A 27,803-nucleotide genomic window follows, 5' to 3' on the forward strand; every position below is an offset into this window, starting at 1 on the left:
ATGGAAGGACTTTGAACTGATAATGTTGTCCTTCCAGCACAAACCTTAGATACTTTCTGTGAGCAGGATGTATAGGAATGTGGAAGTAGGCGTTCTTTAGGTCTAGTGTTGTAAGGAAATTGTCTTGTTGCAGCAGTGGGAGCACTTGTTGTAAAGTGATCATATGAAAATGATCTGATTGTATGTAATGATTGAGGGGCCTGAGGTCGAGAATTGGACTTAGTGTCCCGTCCTTGGGAATTAGAAAGTACAGTGAGTAAACCCCTGTTCCTTGTTCTTGTAAAGGAACTATTTGTATAGCGTCCTTTTGTAGAAGTGACAAAACTTCTTGCTTGAGCAGAGTAAGGTGTTCTGTAGACATTGAACGCTGCCTGGGTAGTATGTGTGGAGGGGTTGCTGTAAGTTCTAGGCAGTAGCCATACTGGATAATCTGTCTTACCCACTCCCCCACTTTGTGTGGGAGAACCAGCGGGGAAAAACAAGTGAGGAAGAGCGGTGTGCCCACCTCTGCCAACTCCACCCCTCGGGTGGGGGTGGCGAGGTGAAGCACAAGTCTCAGTCCCCGCCATTTTGCAGATGGGGGGGGGGGGGGGGGGTACTCAGCCAATCATGGACAGGCTCATGCTCCCCTCCCACTGGAGGGTGGCATAATTGGGAGTGTACCCACCCAGGGAAGGGACCCATTGGTCCCTGCCTTTTACCTACCTGTAACACCCCTAAATCTAGTACTTAGGGGCACCCCTGAACCTTGCTTCCTGGGATAAGAAGAAACTACAAGAAGAAGAAGAACCAAACAGCCGTGCAGCAGCTAACAAGATGCCCACTGGCCTGTCTCAACCTCGAATCTGCAAAATCCTGGCGTGTCCTGCAGCCAGCAACTGCGAAAACGCCGGAGTAATTTTACTGAAAAGCCCATACAAGTCTATGTACTGTATTTACAAAGTATTGCATTGCTCTGAAACCATACTGTAAGTCAAAACAAATTGCACATACAATGTAAATTGTTTATGAACTGCATTACTACTGTAAAGTATTTATTGCTTACCTGTGCCAGGTTTGCTTAGTTCTAGAAAATAAAATAACTAAACAAATATTTTATACAAAAGCAAGTGGTCTGAAGTTCAGTGTGGGAATTCATTTGCTGACTGTGTACAACAAATGCTTAACACCGACCTCTGATACTGCCTTACTGCTCAACAATACTACCACAAATGGAGAGTGAGGTGCTATCTAGCTTTACTGCAGCTGACCTTTGGGTTTCCACTGGACTCTGTGCATAATATACCTAATTTTGGTATAATATATACAGAGACAGCTTCCTACACCTATCCACAACGGGAGTACACTTAAAAAAAAACTAGAACCTCAGTGTAGGCACTGAGACTGACCCAAAAAGGTGAAACACCAGGATCCATTCCATGTCATGGGCCACTGGTCAGAGCTGGAACAGGTAGTCAGGCTTCTGATCCTTACGAGTCTACGTCTCTGTCCTGGGTACAAGGAGAGCAGGCCCAGTCCTCTATGGCTCTTCTGAGGTCTCTGCCAGCAAGTACAATCCATTTCTGACCTCCTAGAGCAGGGGTCTCCAAACCGGTCCTGGAGGGCCGGATCCATGCCAGATTTTTGGGATATCCCCATTGAGATACATGTAGTAATTTTAAAAATCTGGCGTGGATCCGGCCCTCCAGGACCGGTTTGGAGACCCCTGTCCTAGAGGTTCAGTAGTTTTCTGAAGTAGTTGCATGGGGATGCCATAGTTCTGCCTGGTACAAACTAGTATGTGGTAATGGCTTCTAGGCACGGTGTAGCCAATGGCAAAACAGTACCCAGGGCCTAACTTTCTTACTTTGGGCAATTTCGAGACGGATGAAGCTTTCAGCCATAGTGAACTTGGCCGCTGTGGGTGTGCAGATGAGATAGTCTACTATAGTTATCTTAGTGTCCTCCCACATCAAGCACCAGAGCCAAGTTAAGGGGAGTCACTGTACCATCCATTAACCTAGAGAATAAAGTTTGGTAAAAACAAAGCTGGCTTTACATTAACCTGACAAGGGATACACAAAAATTGTTTTGGAATTCTGCTTCTCGTCATTTCAAGTGCATCCCCAGTATCATTTGTAAACCCCTGCAAACCTGTCAAGCAAGATTTGACATTAATGCCAAAAAATGAGGTCCACTGTGATTGGACCCTGGCTGGTGAACAAATAATGAACGCTGGCCAGATGTCAGCTAACATCTGTTACTAACAGGGAAGGCCTCTGACGTTAATCCAGTCCTTGGCCCCAACACCATTGGCCATCTTGTCAATGGAACAAGTGCCCAACCTCGAGCCTTTGTTCTATGCTCTGGGACTAGTTTTTGTAATTCTTCAAATGCCGATTATGGCTGGCAGAAGACAAAGAATAAATGCAAGAGTCGCCAAAGGATTTAGTCGGGTAAAAGGTACCTTTCTGAAAGTCCCTTTCACCTAATACTCATCAAAAAACCCCTTCAACATTCAATTGGATTTTAGTAACAATTAAAATAATTGGTTATTTATATTTCAAGCTGTTTCCTAACCGAAATTATTATTAAATGTAATATTGTAATCCAAGGGTTTCTCATGAGATACTTTGCAACAGTGTTAATTGGATATTTTGTACTGTAGGAACGTATTTAACATTAAATTCCTACATATCCTACTTTTAAATACCATGCTCCCTGCCCTATGGGCAATAAGGTTTACAGAGGGGTGACAATATTTAAATGAACGGTTTTGATCTGTCAAAAAAAGATTTTGACAGGTCAAATGTGCAATGTAAGGTCAAATTTGCAATTCAAAACTACAACAGCAAGGAAGCAAACTTGTTGAAGTACCACACGTAGCTACTGTTCTGAATCTCTTATCCTCCTCAATGGAGGTGACCAGGTGATTGGGAACCATTTATACTCCTAGCTCCTGTTTGAATGTCCCCCTGCGGGGGGGGGGGGGGGGGGGGGGGGGGGGGGGGGATTCAGTAACGGTCTGCTTCTGCAGCTGTACTATTTGTGGCTCGGAGACTCGTGTGGTTTTACCTGCCTCTCATGGGTTTTGTCTGTAAAAAGTGTCCCTTGAGGGGATGAACTGTAGCACCTCCATGAAATTTATAATGGCAGTATATTTTATACATTTTTGCCAACATTTCATCCACTGCGAAGGGAATGTTGGAGAGGTGTTGTTGAACGTCCGGTTTAAATCCTGATACACAAAGTAAAGCCTGCCTGCGAAGCAAGACACTAGTGTTGCAGCGCCTAGGGCAAAGGGCATTTTTGCATTGGTGATTATTTTTCCCTCTTGGAGCACCCTTAGCAAATCTAAACAAGAGTATTCCTCTGTATAACTCTTTAAGTTACATCTCACACTGGATCCTGGTTTAGAGCGCACCAACTGAGGCCTGTATTGTATGGGCTTCGTATTTGGTGTGTTGAAGAGTTAAGACAATTGAGGAATGCGCTTCATGATTTTATTACTCAACCTCAAGCCTTGAAGATTCCTCCGCAAAGCTATATTAAGATGTCCCTATTAATACTTGGCCTGGGAGACAGCTAGGACAATCCATCTTCGATTTGCCAACTGTAGTGATGGGGCAAAGGGCAGGTATTGGGAATCATTCATGGAGAAGAGGGAATCTTCTATATCTCAAGGCCCCTTATTAAAATATTTTTGCACCGTAATCATATAAGTGGGAGGGATTATTTGACCTTATTAATCCACCACTTTTAAGATCTTTATATTTGAAGTTTAGATATGGTGTTTTACCATGATCTAAATTCACATTTGCTTGGTCATCATCTGCCATTAAGTCCACGCTGTGCCCTTTATATTGTACGGCGGAGGAATCCAAGGAACATCTGGTTTTCTCATGCAGCCTACTCTAGACCGAGTTGCTCCATTATATCGGTCTACGGACATATCGGACCAGATAAAAGTGGTAAAAATATGCTAAATTAATTCAAGAAGGTATATAATGTTTGCAGTCTCTAAATTTCTGTATGTGGCGTGACTGATACGGTCTAAATCACTTGCCACGGCCAATACTTCCAACACATAATACCTATGATTTAAAGCTAGTCTTTTTTCAAGTGTTTTAGAATTTCAAAAGGATTATGTTACTTAACCTGTAAGCATCTGCTCTTGGCATGTAGTGCTGTAGTTGCAAGCTTTGCACACTCTTGCAATCTAGTGTTGGGTCAAGATGTGTGAAAGTTGTTTTTCTTCGAAGAAGTCTTTCGAGTCATGAGGTTAAGTGACTCCTCTCAGTAATAGTGTGCATGGGCATCAACTCCATCGTAAGACTTATCTTTTCGCTGCCTAGTTCGGACGTGTATTACTGCGCTCCGGTTCAAGACTGTTTCAGATTCCTTTCGGTTCCTATTTCACCCATAACCTGGTCAGTAAATGTTATCGAACGCGTTCCAACCTTTGCATTTTGAAATCTAGTAAACTATCATCATACCTAGAGGACCTACACTGGCCCATGTTACACAAATGCGCTCAATTCAAACGCCTCATGCATTCAAGGTACTACACAACTCCGGCACAACATACTTGAAAAGTCGCATCTCCTTCCACCAACCATCCAGAAACCTCTGCTCTACTTGAACACATCCCACACATTCAGAACAGGACGGACGTTCTCTTACATTGCTCTTAAAGAGGGACATAACCTCCCACTCCATATATCAGACTCTTTCCTCTCTTCTTGAATTACGCAAGAAGTTGATCTGGTTTTTCAATTAACCAACTTAGCAAAGCACTTCCCGAACTAAAAACACAAAAGTGTGCTGATTCCCAGTAAAATAATTCAGCATGTTCACCTAAATATCTAACACATTACTCCATGGACAACACTTTGGTGTGTGTCACCCCACAAACCACATGGGAATACATGCACCAAAAACAATTAGCACACTTCTTACCAAAATGAAGGCATTCCCCTCTCAGAAATCTAATTGAAAAAAGCTTTACGAAGCAATGAGGGTACTCCCTTTCACCACACAGATTTAAAAGACCATGCCTGTCATTCATCAGCATATTGGCATTGCTAAACACTGACCCAGCACTGCCTACAGGAAAGAACAAGCATCCCAAGGAACTGAAATTCCAACCAGCAGACTCTTGTGTGCCATGGCAATCCATTGTCTTACATTTATTATGGCAGCCTCTTGTGTGCCATGGCAATCCATTGTCTTACATTTATTATGGCAATGTAAAGGCCCAGTAAGGTATTTCAAAACTGAATGGGTCTCCTGAAAGTACTTAACTGCCACTAAAGTAAGACATTAACAATTTAGAAGTGGTCTAAGGATAACTCACTAAAATAATATGTAGCATTATTACAAACATCACCCCCCCCCCTTTCCCCAAAAAAAAAATAATCCTGACATGTCCATCTTCTTAATCCTCTTTCCAAGTCACTCACCATTATTCCTGTCCCTGAGGTGGTCAACATCCCGCACAGTATTAATGGACAGATTGTTGATGACACTGCCGGGAGTGACATAGGGGTCAGTTTCAGGGTCAATGTTCGGATAACCTTTCCAAGGCTCACCAGGGCGAAACTCTGAAATAAAGATTAACAAATATCTTGATTCCTTACCAAAACTAAAATTATACAAAAAAAGAAAATTATATACTGATCACACAGTAACAACAAAATTCTACTACAGCATGTGCTTGGAATAAAAAGGATAGCTATGATCTTTAATCATGATAACAGAACAATGAATGCATCAATCATGCTAAAACAATGAGAAGCTAGCAGTGGAGGTAAATACACTGCCATGATGCAGGAAGACAAGCAGTGCCTGGTTAGACAGGGGGCACATTGCAAACAAGCATTCCATGCATCTGTGAACAGGAAAACTGCAAGGACAGTTCATGCAGTTGTAGAACACTGGTAGAAGAAACACAGCTTTTTGAGCAGATCTCTCGATATTAGAGCAACATTTAAACATCTAACTGATGCCGTAAAAGCGCCATTCTTGATACTCTGCCTTTGACACCGTTTATCTTCATTGTTAAGTATGACGCATGATAAATTATGTTCATTTCCTGTACATGCTGTATGATGAGCAATGTTTAAATGAGTTTAAAAACAAAAAAAGAAATGTAGAAAATTAACTATGTTACCTGGTGGCCAGTTAACATTGCTGGAGCCATTAGGCGATTTGGCACTGGACCAGCTGTCCCCAACCGATCCGGGGGGGCTGGCTGGAGAATTACTGCTATTCAGGAAGTCATAGTGACTGTAAGGAGGGTCTTCAAGGCGAAAATTATTCGAAATAGCACCTTAGGAAAAAAAAAAGGAAAAATGTTAGCATAAAACAGATTTTTGCTAATGTACTATCACTTACAGAAGGCCAACATGAATTGATTACTTGGACAAAGATTATCTTTGTGTGACAAAAGGTAGAAACTTGCAACTGTACACCAAATCGTCATTCATTTTATACAGATATCGCAAGCTCTTCCTTTCTACAAAGATCCAACAAGATTGAAAAAAAACAAAAGCTGTGCACTGTAAAAAAGGAATGTCTGACAGAGGAGAAAGTTTCAGCTGTGGTAGGCATATGCAAAAAAAAAATCTCTTTATATTGTTTATACAGCCTGCATTTGTTTTAAACAAAGGAGCAAGGCAAGCTGAATCTTCCACACAACATCAAGGATGAGCTGAGACAAGCTGTACACATTCAACTTGAGGAGGGCTGAGTGATGGGCTTAGTGTGGTAGTTTCAAGAATCCTCATTCCTGTTTTTCATGGAATTATACTTGCGTCCTAGTTGCTGGAGGCATATATATGGCATAGGAAGTTGGCTCTGTATATAGTATACCCAAATGAGGTATAGTGTGCACAAAGTCCAGCGGAACCCCAAAGGTAGGCAGAGGTAAAAGTAGATAGCACCTTACTCTCCATTTGTGGTAGTGTGGGTGAGCAGTAAGGCTTTATCAGAGGGTAGTGGTAAGCATTTGTTGTACACACACAGGCAAGAAATGATGTCACATTTAAAGACTGAACTCAGATCAATTTCATTGTATAAATTACTATTTAATCATATTTCTTTACTCGAACCAAGCAAGCCTGGCACAGGTAAGTGTAAAGGGAACTTTTCAAGGAACGTGGTACAATACAAGCAAGCTGCATGAAAATGACTGTTACAGGTTTGTAAATACTTTGAATACAGTGGAAATCACTGTTCGATTATTTTTGATTACTTTTCAAAGCACTCTCTGTGGCACTAGGGTGGCAGGTACAGAGTGCTGCGCCCCAATGTTATCCAAAGGGGGAATAGGGGGCCTCCGGTTGGTGGCTCCTCTCGAGCAGGCCACAAGGGTGTGGAAGCAAAGCTCCTGGTATTAGGCTCAGTGCAAAGGGGGATCAGAGTTAGCCCCCAAGGTACACCTGCAGCGGCACAGGGCGACGGGGCGAAGGGTAATGTTTTGGAATAGAGTGCCCTGTTGATTTCAATGGACATTCTCCGATTGCAACAAACACTGCAGGCTAGGGAACGAAGATCTGCTGGAGGCGACCACTGGTTGGAGAGGTAAGTTGGGATGCCTAGGGATGCTGAGACACTGTTGGTTGGGCCACCCAAGGTCGTGGGACATCGGGTGAAGGGGTGTCTTTAGGCGTCGCGTTTTCTTACCAGCTCCGCTCACGGGCATCCTCCAGAAAGACTCCAGGGGTCGATTGGAGATGCGAGGCAGGTCTGAGATCACCAGATATCAGGTCAGGATTGCCAGGGAGACCTCCTCGTGCAGTTGGGCCACTCTACCTCAGGCCGTGGGCGTCTGGTGCAGACTCAGGTGCGGCAGATCCCATTCTCTCTTCACCTAGCACACTCTATAACTCTTGGCCAACCTCCTGGTTCTGTGACACTAAAAATATTGACATCGCTTCCCTCTGTGAATCAGCTTCGCTGTCACTTCCAAGGCTAGACCCGAACCTAGATGCTGACAATCTCACCTCCCAATGCCTCTCAATCCTTGCAGTCGAAATCAATAATGTCGCTCCTCTCCAAAGCAAAAAGAAAAGGCCCATTCCCTCAGCACCTCGGTGCAACAAATCCCTCTATGAAGAAAGGAAGCACCTAAGACTCCTGGAGAAACAATGGAGGCAAGCACCTTCCACCGATAATTTGGCAACACTTTGTTCAGCAAGATCCAAGTACCACAAGCACATCTTCCTTGGGAAAGCAACACACTTCAGAACCCTCCTTAACTCAGCCAAAAATAGACCCAAAAAACTATTGGATCTCATCAAGAAAGCTAACTGCTCTCCCCCAACCTCCAAGTTGGAGGATTCTACAAAGAAAGCAGCGGATTTCGCTGTAATCTTTGACGAAAAAGTGAAATCACTTATGGATCAAGTCGCTCATCCTACCCCTCCAGAGGAGCGCAAATCACTAGCCATTTGGCAGAACTTCGACCCCATCTCTCAAGATATTCTTCTCAAGTGCATCCTCGAAAAAAAAGCCCTCCAACCATTCTCTTGATCCCATCCCTAGTGCCATTGCCATTGACTTCTATACCCATTCTCTTCCCTATTGGACTACTCTGGTCATCCTCTCCCTCTGTCAAGGCTCCCTTCCTGTTCCCTTCAAAACTGGGCAGATCACCCCTCTGCTTTAAAAACCCAATGCTGATGCAAATGACCTCAACAACTTCCGCCCCATCACTAACCTACCCTTTCTTGCGAAGATCACAGAAATATGTGTTGCGAAACAACTCTCTCGTCATATCAAGGACAATGATCTTCTTGACAATTTTCAGTCCGGCTTCATCCAAAACTGCAGCACTGAAAAAGCCCTGCTGCAAGCGGTTGATGACGCGCTGCGGATACTCGATTCGGGGGGGGTCTTGTCTTCTAATTCTCCTTGACCTTTCTGCAGCCTTTTAGACACTGTCAATCCCAACACCCTCCTCAACACTCTTCAACAAAGAATGGGCATGGAGGGCACTGTGCTTTAATGGTTTGCTTCCTTCCTCTGATAGATCCCAAATGATCAAAATAGCGGACAGTCTTTCATCTCCTTTGGTGGTGGGTCAAGGTGTTCCTCAAGGCTCTATACTTGCACCCACATTGTTCAATCTCTATTTGGAACCACTGGGAAATCTAAGTAAATCAGGGGTCCACTATCATCTATGCAGACGACACTCAAATCTACCTCAAGGTTGCCTCCACTCACGATCTCTCCGTCCGAAGCTCTACTCTGAACTCCATTCAAAACTGGATGTCAACACATCAACTGATTCTGAATTCCTCCAAAACTGAATTCCTCCTCCTCACTTTCTCCTCCCCTAGTTCAATCATGTATGGACCATATGAATCTACTGAACAATAAACCCATCATTGTCGACAGCGCAAAATCCCTTGGTGTCATACTCAACACAAAACTCAATCTACTCTCCCACATTAATTCAATTGCAAAGTCTGCTCTATAACAACTTTGCCTTATTTGGGGGGGTGGGGGGTTGTCGCTTCTTCCCGGAGTATGACCTTAAAACCCTGGTCCAATCGCTGGTCCTCTCCAGACTCGTCTAGTGCAATTCTTTTCTTACTGGCCTCCCCAAATCCCACCTGTCCCCCCCTTCACCATTCAGCAGCTCGTTTCATTTATGGGGCCAAAAGAAGCGACCACACCACACCCATGTTATCCACCTTCCGCTGGCTTCCCAATGAGGCAAGATTATCTACAAGACTGCCTGCGTCAACCACAAAGCCTTGCACTCCTCCTCTCCACGCTACCTGGCGAATAAACTGAAACTCTCTGGAGACTCTAGACCATCACGAAAAGAGGAAAATCTACAGCTTGAACCTCCCACTTTCAAGAAGGAAAGATCAATGGCCCAATCCTTTTCAGGCAACGCAGTGAGAATCTGGAACTCACTTCCGCCTCAGCTCCGGACCACCTCCTCCTCCCAGGCTTTCAAAACTGACCTCAAAGTTCGCCTCCTTCAAAGACACTTCCAAATTTAATTCATGCCCTCTATTACCTGAAGGAAGACCTTTTATTATATAAAATTTCTATTCTCCATGGCTATGGAAGTGCCTTCCCAGTGTGTTCTTGTGGTTTGAGAGTCTGCCATTTATTGCAGTATTACCCTTTTACCTGTGTTTGGTACTCTTTTGTAACATGCACACGTCACTTTTCTCTTGTAACACACTGTTTGCTACCTCTTACATTTTGTTTGCTTTCGATACTTGCACAAGGGCCACCATTGCCTACCTAACTTTTGTTCTTGTGTTTTGGTGTCCTCCATTTATTCCAGTATTATACCTCTACTTGTACTTTGTACGCTTTTGTAACCTGCACACATGTCACTTTTTCCTCCTGTAATGCACCGTTTGCTACCTCTTGTATTTTGTTTGCTCACGATTGTCACTTTTGCCTCATGTAACGTAATGTTTGCTTTTGTAATTTGTTCACTTGTAATGTTCTCATGTATCAGTTCTGTTCCTATTGCGAAGCGCTCTGACACCTTCGGGTAAAATCTGCGGTATATAAAAACGCATAAATAAATAAAGTTCAGCAAAAAGTGGGGGCAACCATGCAGAAAGAGGGCACTTTCTCACACCTGGGGGTGGGTGTTTCTAGGCCAGTCTTCCGATAGGTCCTATTTGAGTGGTGGGTAAAAGGCGGTGTTTTACTCCTCTGCTGGGGATTAAGGGCTGCCAGTGTCAAAGTAGGAACTGTGGTGAATCAAGTGAAGAATCTGAAGGAGTTGACAATAGTGGAGGATGTTTAGGGCTGGTAGGCTGGTAGGGACACTTGGGTTATTGCAGGCTTGGAAGAGTTGTACTGTGCTTGAAAAGCAAGCCTTCTCTTCTTAGGCAAAGTCTCTGTGGTGCTTGAAGAGTTTCCTGGTACAGGGATGGATAATCTGTCTCCATCAAGCTCCTCTTGGAGCTTTTAAAGTACCGGCCTGTCACAGTCTTTGGAGTCAGTCGTGTAAGGGGGTCTTGGGCTCAGACGCTGGTTTCTCCGTCCAACGGGGCAGGGCCTTCAGCTTGGAAGGGTGTTTCGGTACAGACAGACCTCAGGCTTTAAGGCAGAGGAGGGTCAGAGCTCTTGCCTGAATCCAGTCTCAGTTCTGTTACTATGCCTAGTAGCTGATCGCAGCTGAAATGCTCAATGCCCAACACACCCTGGCGGGCAGTGTTCCACCTCAACATGCGGTTTTGTGCAAAGCTTATGTGCTTCAATTTCAACCATACACACTGCTCTATAGGTTGACTGTGTGAGGGCCTGTGTGAATGAAGTGTAAGTAGCACCTTTGTGTGTCTCTCTCTCTCTCTCTCTCTCTCTCCTTCCGATTCAGAGGAGTCAGAATCTATGACCTCTGGGATGAGCTAAGAAGCCAGGACACCGGATGATTCATGGCCCTCCTCTTCTTCAGGTGATTGTATCAGCCTTCACCAAAAATGTCAAGCATGCTGCATCCTGATGTTCGCCCAGTATCTGTCTTTCCAGAGTCTTCTTGCAACTAACGTATAAGAGAAGGTATATGAGGTGCTGTCATGGCTTAGGAAGGCAAATTTAAGACCTTGTGGAGATCGTCCCAGGAGTATTTGGCATGGCACTGAGGGCATTTCAAGATGGTGCCCATGCTTTCACCCTGTACAAGTCCGGAGTAGATGAAGAAGCCACGAGAGACAGGGGCCGGGTCTTCAGTAAAAGTCTCAAAGCATGTTGAGAGAGCAGACAAGGAACGGCCAACAATTCAGGAATTCTTCTTGGCAACTGGAAAGGAGGATTTGGTCATGTGGGCCGAAGGCAACAACCATTGAAGACAGAGTCCAGGAGCACCATTGATGCATGTCTGAACACTATGTCGGAGAAAAACAATCTAACAATGGAGTTGGTGCCCAGACGCATTGTCAGGGAGGAGTCACAACATTTCCCGTTGCTCAAAAGACGGCTTCTAACAAAAACAAGTTACAAATGTCGGAGCCTAACACTAGATGGCAGAAGTATGCAGACCATGTCTACTTACAGCCAAAAATCCTACAAAAACACTGTCCAGTGGTAAAAGAGCTCACACTGAGGACTTTCACAGGAAGAGAAAATATTCGGACCTGTCCTTCGGTGGTGGATCTTCAGGTTAATTGGTAACTGGAGTAAATACCCAACCCAAATAATGAAATGGATGGGCCATGGTTTTAATTAGTGATTTACTCATGTTGCTAAACTAAATATTTAGCTTTTAATGAATAAATCATTAAAGGCATGTCATTCTATGAATGAACCAATGCTGATGAATCCCACCTTCCAAAGTTTAACAAGAAAACGTAGGCATGCCACACCTGCCCAAAAATCATTCCAGGCAATTAGTTTGTGTTTTTTGTCAGGTTCTAACTCACTATGGAGGAATTGATGAGCAGATACCCCACAAGGACACCATCACATTAACACATAGGTATACTTTGCACCAGATACCTCTATCCGGCCTAGTAAAGGAAAATCTAAGATATGTAGTTAGCTAGGCCAATGCGGCGCATTTCAAAAAACAGAGAAATCTGCAAACACGGTTTTAAATATTGTTTTACGTATGATTTGCTATCAACTTGTATGCAATTAATTATAGGTATTTTATGTTGTAGGGGTTTCAATTATATTATAGCATTCCATCCCGAACTTACCATGTTTGCTGGAGTTTTGATCCAACGATAGGTTAGACATGCTGTTGTCCCCCATTGTCCATTTTCTAAGTCTTGACTGTGGTTCTTTTCCACTGCCCATGTCGACATTTACACTCAAGTTAGAATTCAAGCCTGAGAAGAAATTACCAGTCAAATCCGTAATGACGAAATGTCAAGTAAAATAAATCCCTACTGCCCATACCCCCCCACGCTCTTAACAGTAAAAAAAAGTATATGATGTGCATGAAAATACAGGAGACTACACAATATTTTTTTTAAAACAAGTTCCATGCAGCAGTAGGTGAAAACAAAACCTGTAATCTTAGAGAATATACTTCTAATAGGCTAATTCATAGGTTGTTAGATTTCAAGACACTTCTTTCCAAAACATTCTCAAATCATATTTGTGGTCTTGCTAATCCATTCAAATTCACTCCAAATACATCCCATCCATATATAGAAACATATTTGAGCCAATCACGACTACCTTGTATTTAATTACGACATTTATTTAGGGCTAACTACCACTTGTGAGGCACTTAAGAGCCTCCTTTCCCAAATATATAATGAAGAAACCACCAGAATCTAAATCCCATCAAGCGAACCTGTGGTGGCACAATACTGACTGTTTGCACACACCCTCTAAACAGCAGCACATATGGTGTTGGGAAAGATCAAAAGTACAACATATTCGAGCACAATCCCAAACGATTACAATTTTAACAGCAAATCCTAATTCTAAATGTATTTGAGGTCTCATACAAATCACACCAAATGAAGCTTGATCTATCAAGTCTCACGTACCCCATAAGAAACTAGTTGCTTACTTACATGCATGTTTATTTCAGGAACATAATGTTCCATGTGTACCATGTCTTTGCATTTCTCAATGCCAAGTGTACTAAGCAAGCCTTGATAGTGGATAATATAGTGTTCCTCTAAGCTGGCTTGGGTAAAATATTTTGTGGTCTGTTATTATTTGTGCTACCGGAAACTATCAGACTCTGAAACATGCTTAAGACTAAGAGCTCCATTTTTAATTCTTGACAGTGGCTATGTTTTACCACATTTTTGGTAACCACTGTCCGCCAATGCTCAACATATTAAAATGTACTCTCCAACCCATGTGTGGCTGATCTAATGTGATTGCAGGACTAGGTGTTTAAAATGTCTCACAAGTTGCTGATGGTTACTGTTGAAATACAGAAACAATTTAGTAGACAACCAGTAGAACCTTCTAGTCCCTCTTCACTTGAGAATTCTGACTGTTTAAATAATCCTGAACAGGTTTCATGTGAAGGCAAGCATTTTGGATAAACTGGATATGTGGTGCAGTCATTCTAGTAGTTACACCACAGCCTTAGTAGTCAGCAACTGATGTTTTGTAAAGATAAATAATTTTGCAGTGCCAACATTTTCTCCTGAGCTTGATTCACTGACACAATCTTTGTATTTGAATTATGATTCATACACAATGCAGTGGCGATTTTTTTGAGTGTACTTTATATGCTTTAGATGGTACACACAACTTGGAATGCTAAATTAAAAAAATATAAAATACCTATTAGGAATTAAAAAGCAGAGCCAGACAAAGATTGGGGGGAGACACAAGAGAGGAGCAACAGGAAGCTAGGTAGGGGGATGTAAAGTGTGAAAGCAGCAGAAAGGGGGGCAAGGAAACAAGATAATAAACACTCCCACTAGAGTGCTGAAAGAAAAGGAAAACAAACACAACCAATGATAAGCAATGGGTTGAGCCAAGGCCTGCTTTAAGTTCTGGTATTGCACAATATCGATCATTTGGCAGCTGTCGGTAGGCAAGACATAAAAACATTCTCATGCAATGAATGTGGCTAAAGGTTTCTAACGTGAAACAACAATCCTCGTCATAAGTGCAAAGGCTCTCCTGAAAATACATATATGTTTCAAACGAGCAAGGCCAGACTGAACATCAGCATGAGAGCACTAACTCTAGAGTATATGCATGTCTGGGTTAGGGCACAGAAAACTAATATTCTTAACAGTAATGCCATCCAGCCTCCCAATAATCAGGTTTGTAAAGACATACAAGAGGAAATATTTGCCTGCCTTCATTATATAAGTGCAATAATTACCATCTCTCTGACATGCAAGATTTAAATCCAAATAGTGCCCCTCTCTAATCTGCCCTGACGGCTTTAGGTACCTTCATTGGTTCCACAGCGGTCAGCCTCTTTCAATACTCTATGACCTTAATATTTCTTTTTATGAGCTGGACTTACCAGCTGCTTTTCAAGTCAATTTGCAGAATCTTGGCTTATCCCTAACCAGTAACAACTATTTCTAACCCACAAGGATCTTGGTATATCAAGGCTGTTAACTAGGGAAAGCTCTTGTATCTTTCACTTTGGACACTGTTTTTTTAGGCTTGATAGATCACTTGGGTATTGATGGTCTAGACTGTCTCGGAGGCTTATTGACATTGCCCACACAAGTAAATAGTGAAGGTATTCATTCCAAATTCGAGCCACTATTTCAATGCCTCTAAATCATCATCCACATTAGAAACTTAATTTCTGATGAACATGGCTTTTTTATTTGGACATTTATATGAATATATCCATTTTAACTATACATTCTAACCTTCTGTGTTTTTAAAAGTCATGGGTTTAAATCCGAAGCATAAATAATAGTGAGAAAAAAGTTGTGCGTCGCTGGATGCTAATTTTCGATGGCAATTGGAGGCTGGGGGGCTGACTGGAGTAGTCACCTTAACTACTCCAAAATAGAGCTGATTACACCCAAAGAATACAATCCCTTAGGCAGACATTCTCTCACCTTGAAAGTCAGATAAACAAAAACCCTGCCTCAAACGGTGCAACTGAAAATAACTTCTGTGAAGTTCTCCAGAGGCTTCTACCTAGGTCACGCTTTCACATCTGTATTGATTTTTCGAATAAATCAAGGAAGCCCTGTCTTGATTGCCAACTCACCACCAGTGGAATAAAAGAACCTAAAATGGTGGTCACATACTGGGGCAATTTGGCTTATGGTTGACATAGGTAATCATCACGGCTTTGCATACAGTCAACATCCAGAGTTAAGAAACTAGAAGACGTTCATACTACAAATCCATGAGCATGAATATCAGCAGCGGTAAGCTCACTTCAACAGGACCATGCCACGTCATAACTTCATGCATCTCTCCTAACTGATTCCACATAGGTGATACTACAACCACAACACTTCTACAACCAAATAAAGATGTAAGCTTGTAGTGACTCTAAATAGTTAAGAGTGCCACAATGCCCCTAGTGAATCTTGGGTGTTATTAAACATGCCTGCTAACAAACCACCTGTCCAGACTAAAGAGAAATTGATTGTTCCCATCCAAGGGAATTAAAATCACACATTATGGAGCCACAATAGTCCAGAGCTCAGGCAGAGCAAATGCGCTACACCTATCCAACAATCAAATATTTGGAGGTATCAAACTCACTTTTTCATAAAGCAAAAAGGTTATTTGGATACACATGGTGTGCATATCCTATGACAGGTTGGCACCAATTTGTTCCCCATGACTCCAAGGTCGGGCAGGGAAGCCCCCTCAAAACCCAATAACTCTTTACCACGGATCCCAAAGTAGGATAGACAACATCCGTTACAGAACACTCATTAGTAGCTCCCCCATCTTTGAGCTCATTCCAAAGTGAACATACAGGACAATATCGGACAACCCAAACATACCATTAGGAAATTAATAACCCACCTATAGGAAAGTTGCTGAATGAACTGATGGGTGAGGAGCCCTTCTGTTGCTCCTGGGAGGAGTGGGGAAGCATACTATCAAGGTAGGATTTCATTCCAGGAGGCTGAAGGACTTGCTGTTGAGGCAAAGGCTGCTTCATCAGCAGGTTTGGATCCATTTGTCGGGCCTGCTGCATCATCTGCTGTTGCATGTTGAGATATCGACCCTAAAAAATAGGAGGCAGGAAACTATACAATATGCAAGACAAATAACTTACTAAGTTTGCAAGATAAACATTCTTTCAAATTAAAATGGTTGAAAGGTAGTATGGGCTATATATAATGCTAGGACTGTCTCTCCATTCTCCAGAAAATCATTTAAACATCAAATGTCTCACTTTACTAAAATCATTGTGCCTACCACGGTCTTGCAGGGGAAAGTGTCTTCATTAAGGACTTATGATTGAATCCCAGTACACCAGACTCAGACAACCAGTTTGCAGCTTGTATTGCAATACAGCCCTATTCTCTGGGAAATTCTATCTAATGTTCTGTTCGGCGCAGACATAAGTTGTTTATATTTGAGCACAAGTTACATACCTTGGATAACTCTCTTCCTGGTGGATCTTAAGTCAAAATGCAGATTCCTCACTCACCTTTAGAATAGACCACCGGTGTCAGGCTGAGTCTGGAAAATGTGTTGTCAGTCTTCCTGAGCGCCTTTAGAGGGCGTTGTCTAGTTCCACCTTTGGCTCTATACCACCTCGTAAGTGACAGAATAGCCGTACATAAGTGCACCCATGCATGCAGACTTCTGTTTTTTCGTATTTTCCCTTACAGTGCCCTCAGACACAGCACAAAACAATTGTAGGTAACAGTATGCCGATTGCTAGCTTGGGATCTTTTTTTAATTTGAGAGACCACTCTACAGAAAGGGGAGGTGGGAGGGCAGCGAGGAATCTGCAGTTTAGTGTAAGATGAGGAATACACTAGTAGAGTAGGGTGAGATGCAGGAACCTTTTGCCCCATTAGTTAGGGGGTGGCCAGGAGTAATTCCTACACATTATCTAGTGCCAGGCCTGTGTGCCACCTTTAGGCACCCACTGGAGAACAGTTCCTGGACCTGTGAAAGATCAGAAGAGCACTGAACCTGCTCTGTGACCCGGGTTGAGCCCTGAAGGACTGGACCTGCTCCCTCTTGTACCCAGGATAAAGTTGACTCCCAAGAATTGTAAGACTGACTTTCTGTTCAAACTACAGGGATAGAACAAGCTACAAACGTAGTGTTCCTGGAAGCTGATCATTGACAACTGGACCTGAATTGGACCCTGCTGTTGACCTCTGCCTAACATACAGAGTCTTTAAATGCCTCCCCAGAGAACCTGGGGAACTTATGAAATGTACTCCTGTGGTGGATTGCAACTTAAAGGGCTAAATCAGATGTTATTATCTTTGACCAAGACGAACATGGCTGGTGTATCCGACTGGCGCTCAATTGAGACTCAAATTGCACCTAGATCCCCACTCTACCACAACCACTATAATTTCAGCTTTGTGTTTTTGGGCGCTATTTCGAATTAAAACTTAAAAAGTTATACCTCTGGTTTCCTTTATTGGATTTTTATTGTTTTATCATATTATACTCTATTGTTCTAAATTGCTTTGAGGATTGTTATTGTTTAGCATTTTGACTTTATGGTTTTGATACTGCATACGTATTTTAAACTTTGTCCTAAATTAATCCAGTCTTCTCCCTGCCATAGGCACCAGGGGGTTAAGCTGAGATTAAATTAGTGACAATGATTGTGCCTATTCCTTGAAGTGGGCAGTCGGCCACACCATAATCCAATTTCGTATAGCCAGGCCAAACTTCAGGACCTTAAGAGGTAGATCACTGGGCTGGCCGGTCACTGGGTGAAAAACCTTGGGCCTGAGCGGAAGCTTGTAGACATTTTCAAACTATGGAGTACCAGGGCTTAAGGATCCAAATAGGAGCCACTATCACGAGCGTCAAGGACACTTGTTGCATTTTCCTTATTACATACAGAAGGAGTGGGAGAAGAGAAAAGGCATTGGCAAAGACCCATTAACAGTACATCCTTTTTGCATTTTCCACAAACTGTGGATGTGGGTACCTGGAGGCATCTTTTGGTATTTTGCGTTTTCAGGGGGGTCACAAAAAAGTCTATTTGCAGTTGTTTCAATGCTGAAGTAACTGTGAAGAGTTGCTGGTGGAGTTCCATTCGTAGACTTTTTGATGCGTCCTACTGAGTAGGTTTGCAAAGTTGTCGTTCACTCCCAGAAGTGTTCAGCAAGGAGTTGAAGGCTGTGGTAGATAGCTAAATGCAATATACCCTGCATTAGTGTTTATAGTTTTGGGAGAGTGCATGCAGCCTTGTTTCAGCAAGTAGTACATGGTTGTCATAATGCCTATCTTCATGAGAACTACCTTCCCCTAAATTACCTCAGATGGTTTTGAGGGCTACGGATATGGCCAGTAGTTCTAGGTAATTGATGTGGTTAACTGTGTTTAGGGGCCCACAATCATGGCATCAAGAGGCGTTTCCCAGCCCATTAGGGAACCATCTATGATAATGGACATCTGTAGGTGTGGGTCTTAGAATGGCCTGCCCTGCAACAAGTTGCTGCTGTTCCACCAATGAAGAGAGCAGTTAGTACTGGCCTTCATCTCCAGATCCTTCCAGTAATGTTCCACATGTTACCATTGCCCTGCTAGGCACTCTTGCAAAGGGTGCATGAGGAGCCTGGTGGGGGGTAGGATGGAAATGCACAAAGCCATTATCCTTAGAAGCTGCATTACCGTTCTGACCATGAGCAGACGACTGGGATGAAACAGATGCCTCAGCTGCTCGAATGCAAACACTCTGGTTGTTGCCATAGCTTTCACTGTAACTGCATTCAGCATATTACCCAGGAAGGGATGGATGCTAAGTCTCAACTTGGCCACAGGCCTGGGGCTTCTTCCAAGGCTTCTTCATGGATATCAGGGTCCAAATAGAAGCATGGAGTATTCTGAAGGTGTCCAGTGACGTTCAGCAACACAGTAGTCTAAGCACAGACTGTTCTTCTAAATTGTCTAATTTGAACCATGAGGGCACAAAAACCTGTGAAGAACACAACAGACTGAGCTCTCACTGCACGTTGGAACCAGATAGTAGAAAGAAAAACAATCTAACATGGAGAATAGTGCATATGTGCTTTGAGACCAACTGAGAAGTCAAAGCACATCTTAAGACTTGAGGCTTCTTCAAAGAAAAATTACTTTCTAATGCTCAGACCCAACACTAGATCGCAGTAGTATGAAGAGCATGTGTATCTAATGCTACAAAAATGTGGATTCCTTTCATGATCGGTTTTGTTTCCTGTAGGTAATACATGATTGCCCTTCAGTCATCCAATGTACAAATAGTCCTTACTGCTTGTACTTTTGGGAAAACTGCAGGTAGCTGTACCGCTCAGTTGACATAAAAGTGTGAAATCACCTTTGGGAGAAACTGTGGAATAGTTATTACTAGGTCTTTCTGTATTTGCAGATAAGATTGTGTTGTGAGTACCTGCAGTTCACACAACCTGAAAAGGGTGATGGTGATTAAAAAAGTTGCTGAGTTTTAAGTACACGAGTCCTGCGTTATGAAGGGGCTCAATGAGTGGGTTTATGATCAGCACTAGATTTAAATTGCACATTGACTGGAGGCTGACCTAGGTGGCACTATAGGTTTCACTCACTCCCGGAATCTCTGGATGATCAGTCTTCCTATGGTGCCCCTTGTGTACAGTAATGTGACTAGCAAGTGCATTTTAAGTGTGGTGTAGGAAAGTCCATCATTTAGCAGGTAAATGAGATACTTAACAAAAGAAGTGTCTTGAATCCAGCTTCCCTAAGTCCTTTCTCGTTATGCCAGTGCACAAACCTCTTCCTCCTTGTGGAGTAGCACTTCCTTGCAGTAAGATTTCTGGTGTTTTTTGGGACCCTCTATGACCCTTAGAGGTAGCCTTATGTGACCAAACTCTAGGGTTTCAGGAGTCATTCCACTAGGCGGAGGGTGGATGGTTTTGGGATATGTACCTGGCACTCTTATTGCCAATAATTCCTGATGGGCTGGCAGTTTCATAACCCTAGTTACTTACTATTAAGAGTAAGTTTGCACCTTGAAAAGTTTCTTGGTTCATATGCTGTGCATTATTCCTCAATCCTCTTGGTGGATCTGGAATGCTGTCTTTATATTCCTTTTCAGTTTTTATTTTTTTGTATTGTCTACATCGAACATTTAGCTGTCGGTCTCTCCTTGCTAAGGTAAGACAAACCTTCTAAAATCCTCTGCATGTGGTAGCCATCTTCAGATTTTCGTTTTTCTCTCCTCCTCCCCTGGTTGCAGAGACTCATCCAGGGAAGGAGGGTGGTGTCAATGACACAGTGTAGTGTAGTGATGGACACTAAGAAGGCTGTTCGAAGGGTTATAAAACGCAATTCTATGCTGTGCATTGGTTCAAAGGGAGGCTTCATGAGTTGTGTAAGCAGTGTTTAGGTCCAATGTAGGTATAGGGTTTGATCTCTGTGGTGCTAATCTCTTTGCCCCCTTCAGGAATCTCTATGAATAAAAAATTTAAAAACTTTCCTCTTCTAGAGTAAGCCACAATGGCTGCTAGTAATACCTTGAGTGAGGCATAGGATAATCCTCAGTCAAGTAGAATGCAGCGGTATTCAGCATGGCTGCATTGTGTGCCCAGTTGAGATCGGGTGGTACTGTGGTGTGCCGTTGTTTGAATGCTTTACAATTTGCTGTATAGCACCATCTTGTGGAAGGTCTTCTAGCTTTCTCTAGCACCTCCATGGTCCTTTCTGGCAAAGGTAGGTGCCCAAACTATCTCGCTAGGAGCCATGGTGCAAGGCTGAGTGTGTGTGTGCTTCTGGGTGGTGCACGCATTGCCCCTGCATTGTTGGCATGTCTTGTAGCGTTGGAAATGGTTATCCTCCTCCCATGCGCCACTTGTATTAGATCAGAGTACCAGCCTGTCTCGCCCACTGCTGGCAGATTAGGATTAGTGTCATAGCTAGATGTTTGTATATCTCCAATACTAGTAATATGTAAGGAATTGGTGGAAAAGTGCAATCAATTGACAGGGCATTTTCGCAGCACTTGTTGGTTCGAGAATCTGGCTGTGAAGTTTTGGGCATTTTGCATTATCCTGCAACACGAACGTCTATTGTTGGTGTTCCAGACTTCTTGAATATCATGTCCGCCAACTTGTACTTTAGCTCCCACTCGTACAAGATGCTTGCCTTTGAGTTCTGCCTTCCTGTTAGGTGTATCATGACCGTTGATGTGCCTCTGAATGGCCTGTATCCTGTGCTAGAGTGGACAGTTTGTGGGATCCTGCCCTTTCTTGTTTGTGGAGGTAGAACATGGTTGTTGTTTTGTCTGTATGATGTCTCTATGATGTCTGTATGAAAGGCCTTCAGTGTCAGAAAAACTGTCTTGAGTTGCAGCAAGTTTATGCGAGTCACTGCGTCCCAAGGGCTCCATATGCCCTGATATGTAACCCGTTCATGTGAGCTCCCAAACCAAGGAGCGAGGCATCCATTGTGATCATACCTGAGGGAGTTGGGTTAGCCCGTCGGGATGTTTGGAATGCTGCATGTAGAAAAGGGACCCTATTCAACATGGTCACCCCCAATTTTTGTCTGGTATTCAATGCAATTTTGACAGAAAGTGCAGTGCTTTCCGGCTAACCAGTCAGATAGCCGCCACCCCCCCCCCCGCACCAGATCTCTTAGTCTAAAACGGAACAATTGTTACCCCAACTGGAAATACCTTTGGCACCCCTGTAAGTTCCTAGTGAACTGTACGCTAGGGTATGAGTGCCAAAGAGGGTCCCTAATGGCTGCAGTATGTATTATGCTAACCTAAGGAACCTCTCACCTAATTCATGCAGACTGCCATTCGAGGCAGTGTGTCTTGGTACAGACAAAAGCAAAAACACAACATGACATCCCAGTGAGACACTGCATTCAGTTTAGATAAGTTTCCCCTAAAGCAGGGCTTACAGCCATGAGGCAGGGTGCACTATACAACATGCGTGGACATATTTTTATGAGTAGAAATGCCCCTGTGCTGGCCAGTACAATTACTACACAACAACAACAAGTGAGGAGGGTCTAAGGGCAAGTTTATCGACCAACCAGATATATGCCCCTAACACAATCTATCACAACAATTGATATCTGGGGGTCAGAAAGAGAAAGGAAAGTTTTAACAGTAGGATCCACTATACCAGACAGTAACAGTGAGAAATAGTAAAAGTGTGGTCGAGTCAAGACTCAAGGGTACCAGGAGGGAAATATTGTTCCCATCAGAAGCCACACTGTACCGCCCTTATTATCATCATATGGGATCTCCTTACCCAGGAGGCAAGACGGCCGGTAGAAATTACCGTGACCGAGATGTAATATGAGGTATGAGAGCAGAACAGAGAAGTGTAGTGGTGGCTGCTGAAAAAAGCAGTGTATAGTGATGAAAAAAGTGAAGGGTACTAAAATTAGGTGAATGGGTGGTAGAGAAAATTTTAATAATAACCCCCAAACCCTAAGGTTAAAAGGCAGGTGTAGGTGCAGGCTTTAAATAATAACCGCACTTAGTGGTCGACATGTTTCAGCATATTGTAAGATGTTCTTAATGCATTCCTCAGGACCTGTATATTTAATACACTACTGCTTTCAAAAATAATAAATAAAGGTGTCACCTGAAAGTCCAGGCGTTCTCAACCGTAAACTGTCAGTGAAATGGTCAAGGATCCAACATGTAAAACAAAACAACAGACAAACAGACAAATAATACAATGCACGTTATTATTTGTATTCGTAATGACATTACAATATGTTCAATCGTGCCTGAACGTTATTTCAGGCAAGCACTCACCCTTATGTGTAGGCTGAGGAGCTTCACCCCACCTGGCTGCAGCGCAGGTAAAAGGAGCACCGCTCTGTGAGAAATCACATGACGTTAAATAGAGCGGTCAGTGTTAAATCACTAACAAATTTGAGTAGCATAAAAGACTTTGAGATAGCCGATAAACCGGGCTATTAATAACCAGGCTGTGCGTGGGCGCCGTGTGCTGTCATAACTCGGGGGCCGTGGCCACACGCGGGGGACAGGTGATACGATAGGGCCGTACAACGTCAGTTAAAAGAAACTGACGGAGGTCGCTTTAATAATTAAGTTACAGAAAGGCATTAAAAAGCGTGTCAGTTTCAAAACGCGCACAGAAGAAAACCGCTGCGCATTGTAAAAGCGGCGTTTAAGATAAAGAGAGGCGCCGCATATGCTTGATGTTAGGCTGTCCTCTGGCGGCAAGAAAAGTCCAGCGAGGCATCAGAAGACTACGCCTAATGCGTTAGCTTACCTGGCCGTCGGCGTCTCCAGGCAGTCTTCAGTACTGCTCGGGGGGGCGCCGACCGCCGAGTGAGCCAGCGTTTTGTTAGATTCCCAGATCCAGCGCGTTGACGAGCAGTCACGTGATGGTGAGACTGCTGGGAGTTGTAGTCCGCTCTAGGAGCCCACTACATAGGACCAAGTATACTGATATGACCAAAGTAATGTATGGGTCCTAAGTGATTTACAGAGATGCGCAAAAGAGTGGAAAGTAGTTTTTGCGAGTATATTCCAAAAACCAGGGCCCCGCTCTAGGGAGGAGAGTTATTATTGCGCAATGGATGGACATCTACTAACAATGATGATAATATGAACGCGCTCTGCGCTCTTGGAGCTGATGCACATCAGCGCCGTGGATTTAGAAGATGACTACTGATGCTGATGTTATTATTAATGCGCTACAAGGGAATAGTGATGCGCTATTAATATTATAAAGCATATTTTAAATGGGGAACGGTGGGAACAGATTTCCAAAGGGTATTATGTGCAGTGCTAAGGTATGTAATGATTACGCACAATCAGAGGGACATCCAAGGTATGGGTTCGTTAAGTCCATCCTTGTCACTGTTGATGCGGTATACCCATTTTTGTTCTATCTTGAACAGGAACCTGCTTATATCTGCACATGAGTCTGGAATGTGCGGTTGTTCAAGAACTGTCCAGTAAAAATCTTCCGGACCATGGCCTTTCTCCAGGAAATGTGCGGTAAGCCTGGTTGCTTGTTTGCGGCAACGCACCGTGCTTTTGTGTTCCTGGATGCGTGTTCGTACCTTTCTAGTAGTCATACCGACATACCGTAATCCACACGGACATTTGATAAGATATATCAGGTTGCTGCTATTACAATTAGTAAACCTGTTCTGTGTCCATGGGCGATTGGTGCCAATGTCAACCTCTGTGGATTTATTAGTCTGAGGGCAGACAGAACAGTTACCACATGGGTGGTGGCCGACCACAGCTGGTAAATCCCACAGGGTTCCTACTTGTCTCTCTTCTTTACTGCGTGGACGTGTGTGAACCAGCTGATCCTTCAAATTGGGTCCTCTTTTATATGCAAACATGGGTTGGGGAATATTGTCACCTCCCGTTTTTAGGATGGACCAATGTTTCTTTATGATTTTCTGCAACTGGTTGGATCGGCTGTTGAAGGTATTTACAAAGGCAATCCGGTCTGATTTTTCTTTCGGAGGATTGATTGCAAGAAGGGCATCCCTCGGATTGTTGGAGGCCCTCTTTTTAGATCTCCGAATGATTTTCTTAGGATATCGTTTCTCCTTTAGTTGTTCCTCCAGGTTTTTGGAGTGCGTTTCAAAGGACTCCTTCTTAGAACAGTTTCTTTGGACCCTCAAAAACTGGCCAAAAGGTAAATTGTCCCTCAGGGCTCTTGGGTGGCAACTGTCATACCTTAACAATGCATTCCTGGCCATGGGTTTACGATATAACTCGGACTCAATACCCACAGGGGTAGCATGTAGTCTCAGATCAAGGAATGCCAGTGAGGTTCTACTGTGCTCTATGGTGAACTTCAGATATTGGTTTACACTGTTTAACCAATTATGAAATGATAGTAGTTGTTCTTCAGTGCCCCGCCATACTACAAAAATATCATCAATATAGCGTTTCCACACATGTATTGATGATAGGTATGGGTTGGTGTTAGTGAAAACATTCTGTTGCTCAAAATGGTGCACATAAAGATTCGCCAGGCTCGGCGCGAAAACACTGCCCATACTGGTCCCGGACGTTTGTAGATATAGCGTGTCTTCAAAGCAGAAGTAGTTCTCTTTCATCGCCATTTCTGCAAGTTGCATTATAAATGGTATTGGTGTCATCGATTGATGGTTGTTCTGCTCCAGAAGTGCACCCACTACTTCTAGAGTCTCAGTTTGAGGGATCGAGGTGTATAAGGATTCGACATCAAACGATACTAGGATGTCAGTCTCCATGTTGTATTGTATCGTCGGAAGAAGTCTTAGGACATCTTTGGTGTCTTGTAGAAAGGTGGGCATGGCTTTGACCATCGGGTTGAGGAAGTGATCCACGAAAGTAGAAAGGGGTTCCAATACTGACCCAATGCCAGAGATAATGGGCCTCCCAGGTGGTGGCCTGATTGGCTTGTGGACTTTGGGCAAGCAATAAAAATAAGGAATTGTTGGATGTTGCGTGACCAAATATTGTCCTTCCTGTGAGGTAATCCATCCCTCACTCGTGGCTTCTTCTACCAGGGCACTTATTCTGTTTTGTATACCTTCAGTAGGATCCGATCTCAGTGGTAAATAGGATTTACGGTCACTGAGTTGACGTAGACACTCATTTCTATACACTGTAGTGTCTAAAATTACAGTCGCTCCCCCTTTATCAGCCGGTTTTATGGTGATATTATCGTTGGCGGTGAGTGAGCGCAACGCTTGTTTCTCATCTCTGGAGAGATTCATAAATGGCTTAACATCCTTTTTGTATAGGTCCGTGACATCCTTTTCAACAGCCGTCTCAAAGGTAAGGACTTTCGGCGGTAGTGTGGCACTGGGAGGATTGAATGAAGGTCTCTTCAGACCAGTGTTAACGTCCATACAGGTAGTTTCCAAAGAGGTAGTCTTCGCAAAAAAATAATGCAATCGTATCTTCCTGAAGAGTTTGGAAAGTTCAATTTGGGCCAAAAAGGGATCACCTTTTTGGGTAGCCACAAATCCCAAACCTTTATTCAGGAGAAGTTCCTCGTTGGTGGACAGGGTGTGTGAACTAAGGTTTATCACGAGGCCGGCTGATTGCTCGTTCCCGCTGCGTCTTGGGGGACTTTCTTCCCGCTGCGTAGGCCCATTCCCGTTTGTTGCGGGATGTTCGTGTCCGTGTTCCAGTGGACTTGCTGTTGCACTACCCCTTGTCTCCTCCTGCCTCGACCTCTTCTCTGGCCAAAACCTAAAAAAGGAAACGATCCCGGGCCTTGTTGCATCTGTGGTGGATAAAAGGGGGGACCCATCTGTGGAGGGCAGTTTGGACCCATCATCCATGGGTTGATAGGCCACCATGGTTGGTGGTTACCAAAGTTTTGGGAATGGTTTCTCCAATTTCTCTTATTTCCACGACCCCGTGGGGCTTGATTGGATGATCCGGACTGTGATGTATCTGAGTCGCTGGATGTCCCATCTGAACTTGAAGTGCCATAGTTAGAGCCGCCTCTTTTGCCACTGCGACTGAATGTGGGTGCTACATAACTGTCGCTGCTGTAGGGGTATATTTTCTCCATTGAGAATTTCTCGAGATCCTTTTTAAACTTCTCTAGTTTTATCGATAAGATCGATTCCTTGAAATCTTTATTGGTCTTATCTGTGTCATCCTGTCCTTTTTTAAACTGCCCACTTTTAAGAGTGGCTTTTATGTGGCCTTCCAAGACCTGAATCTCAATTAGAATGTTATCCGCGACTCTTTTCGCGGTTTTAATGATCAGGACTAACCAATCTCTCGTACATCTCCAGGCTATTAGTGCCCAATCTTTAAGAAATTGCTTATCGTCAAGAAAGAGGCGTGGTGCATTATTGACGATGAGGCCTGTGGGTGCACAGTTGCCCCTAAGAGCCACTAATAGCCTGGAGATGTACGAGAGATTGGTTAGTCCTGATCATTAAAACCGCGAAAAGAGTCGCGGATAACATTCTAATTGAGATTCAGGTCTTGGAAGGCCACATAAAAGCCACTCTTAAAAGTGGGCAGTTTAAAAAAGGACAGGATGACACAGATAAGACCAATAAAGATTTCAAGGAATCGATCTTATCGATAAAACTAGAGAAGTTTAAAAAGGATCTCGAGAAATTCTCAATGGAGAAAATATACCCCTACAGCAGCGACAGTTATGTAGCACCCACATTCAGTCGCAGTGGCAAAAGAGGCGGCTCTAACTATGGCACTTCAAGTTCAGATGGGACATCCAGCGACTCAGATACATCACAGTCCGGATCATCCAATCAAG

The 27,803-nt window shown here is 43.5% G+C and overlaps 1 protein-coding gene across 1 annotated transcript in view; it reads right to left on the reverse strand.

Moving 5' to 3' along the window:
- TNRC6A (trinucleotide repeat containing adaptor 6A) overlaps positions 1 to 27,803 on the reverse strand; it is a 289,758-nt gene that overhangs the window by 37,746 nt on the left and 224,209 nt on the right. The window contains 4 exon segments of the mRNA XM_086940455.1: positions 5,442 to 5,582; positions 6,152 to 6,310; positions 12,663 to 12,794; positions 16,411 to 16,615. Of these exon segments, the coding sequence (XP_086796581.1) occupies positions 5,442 to 5,582; positions 6,152 to 6,310; positions 12,663 to 12,794; positions 16,411 to 16,615 (637 nt within the window).

This window comes from Lissotriton vulgaris, chromosome 10, assembly GCF_964263255.1.
Source record: "Lissotriton vulgaris chromosome 10, aLisVul1.2, whole genome shotgun sequence".
NCBI lineage: Eukaryota > Metazoa > Chordata > Amphibia > Caudata > Salamandridae > Lissotriton > Lissotriton vulgaris.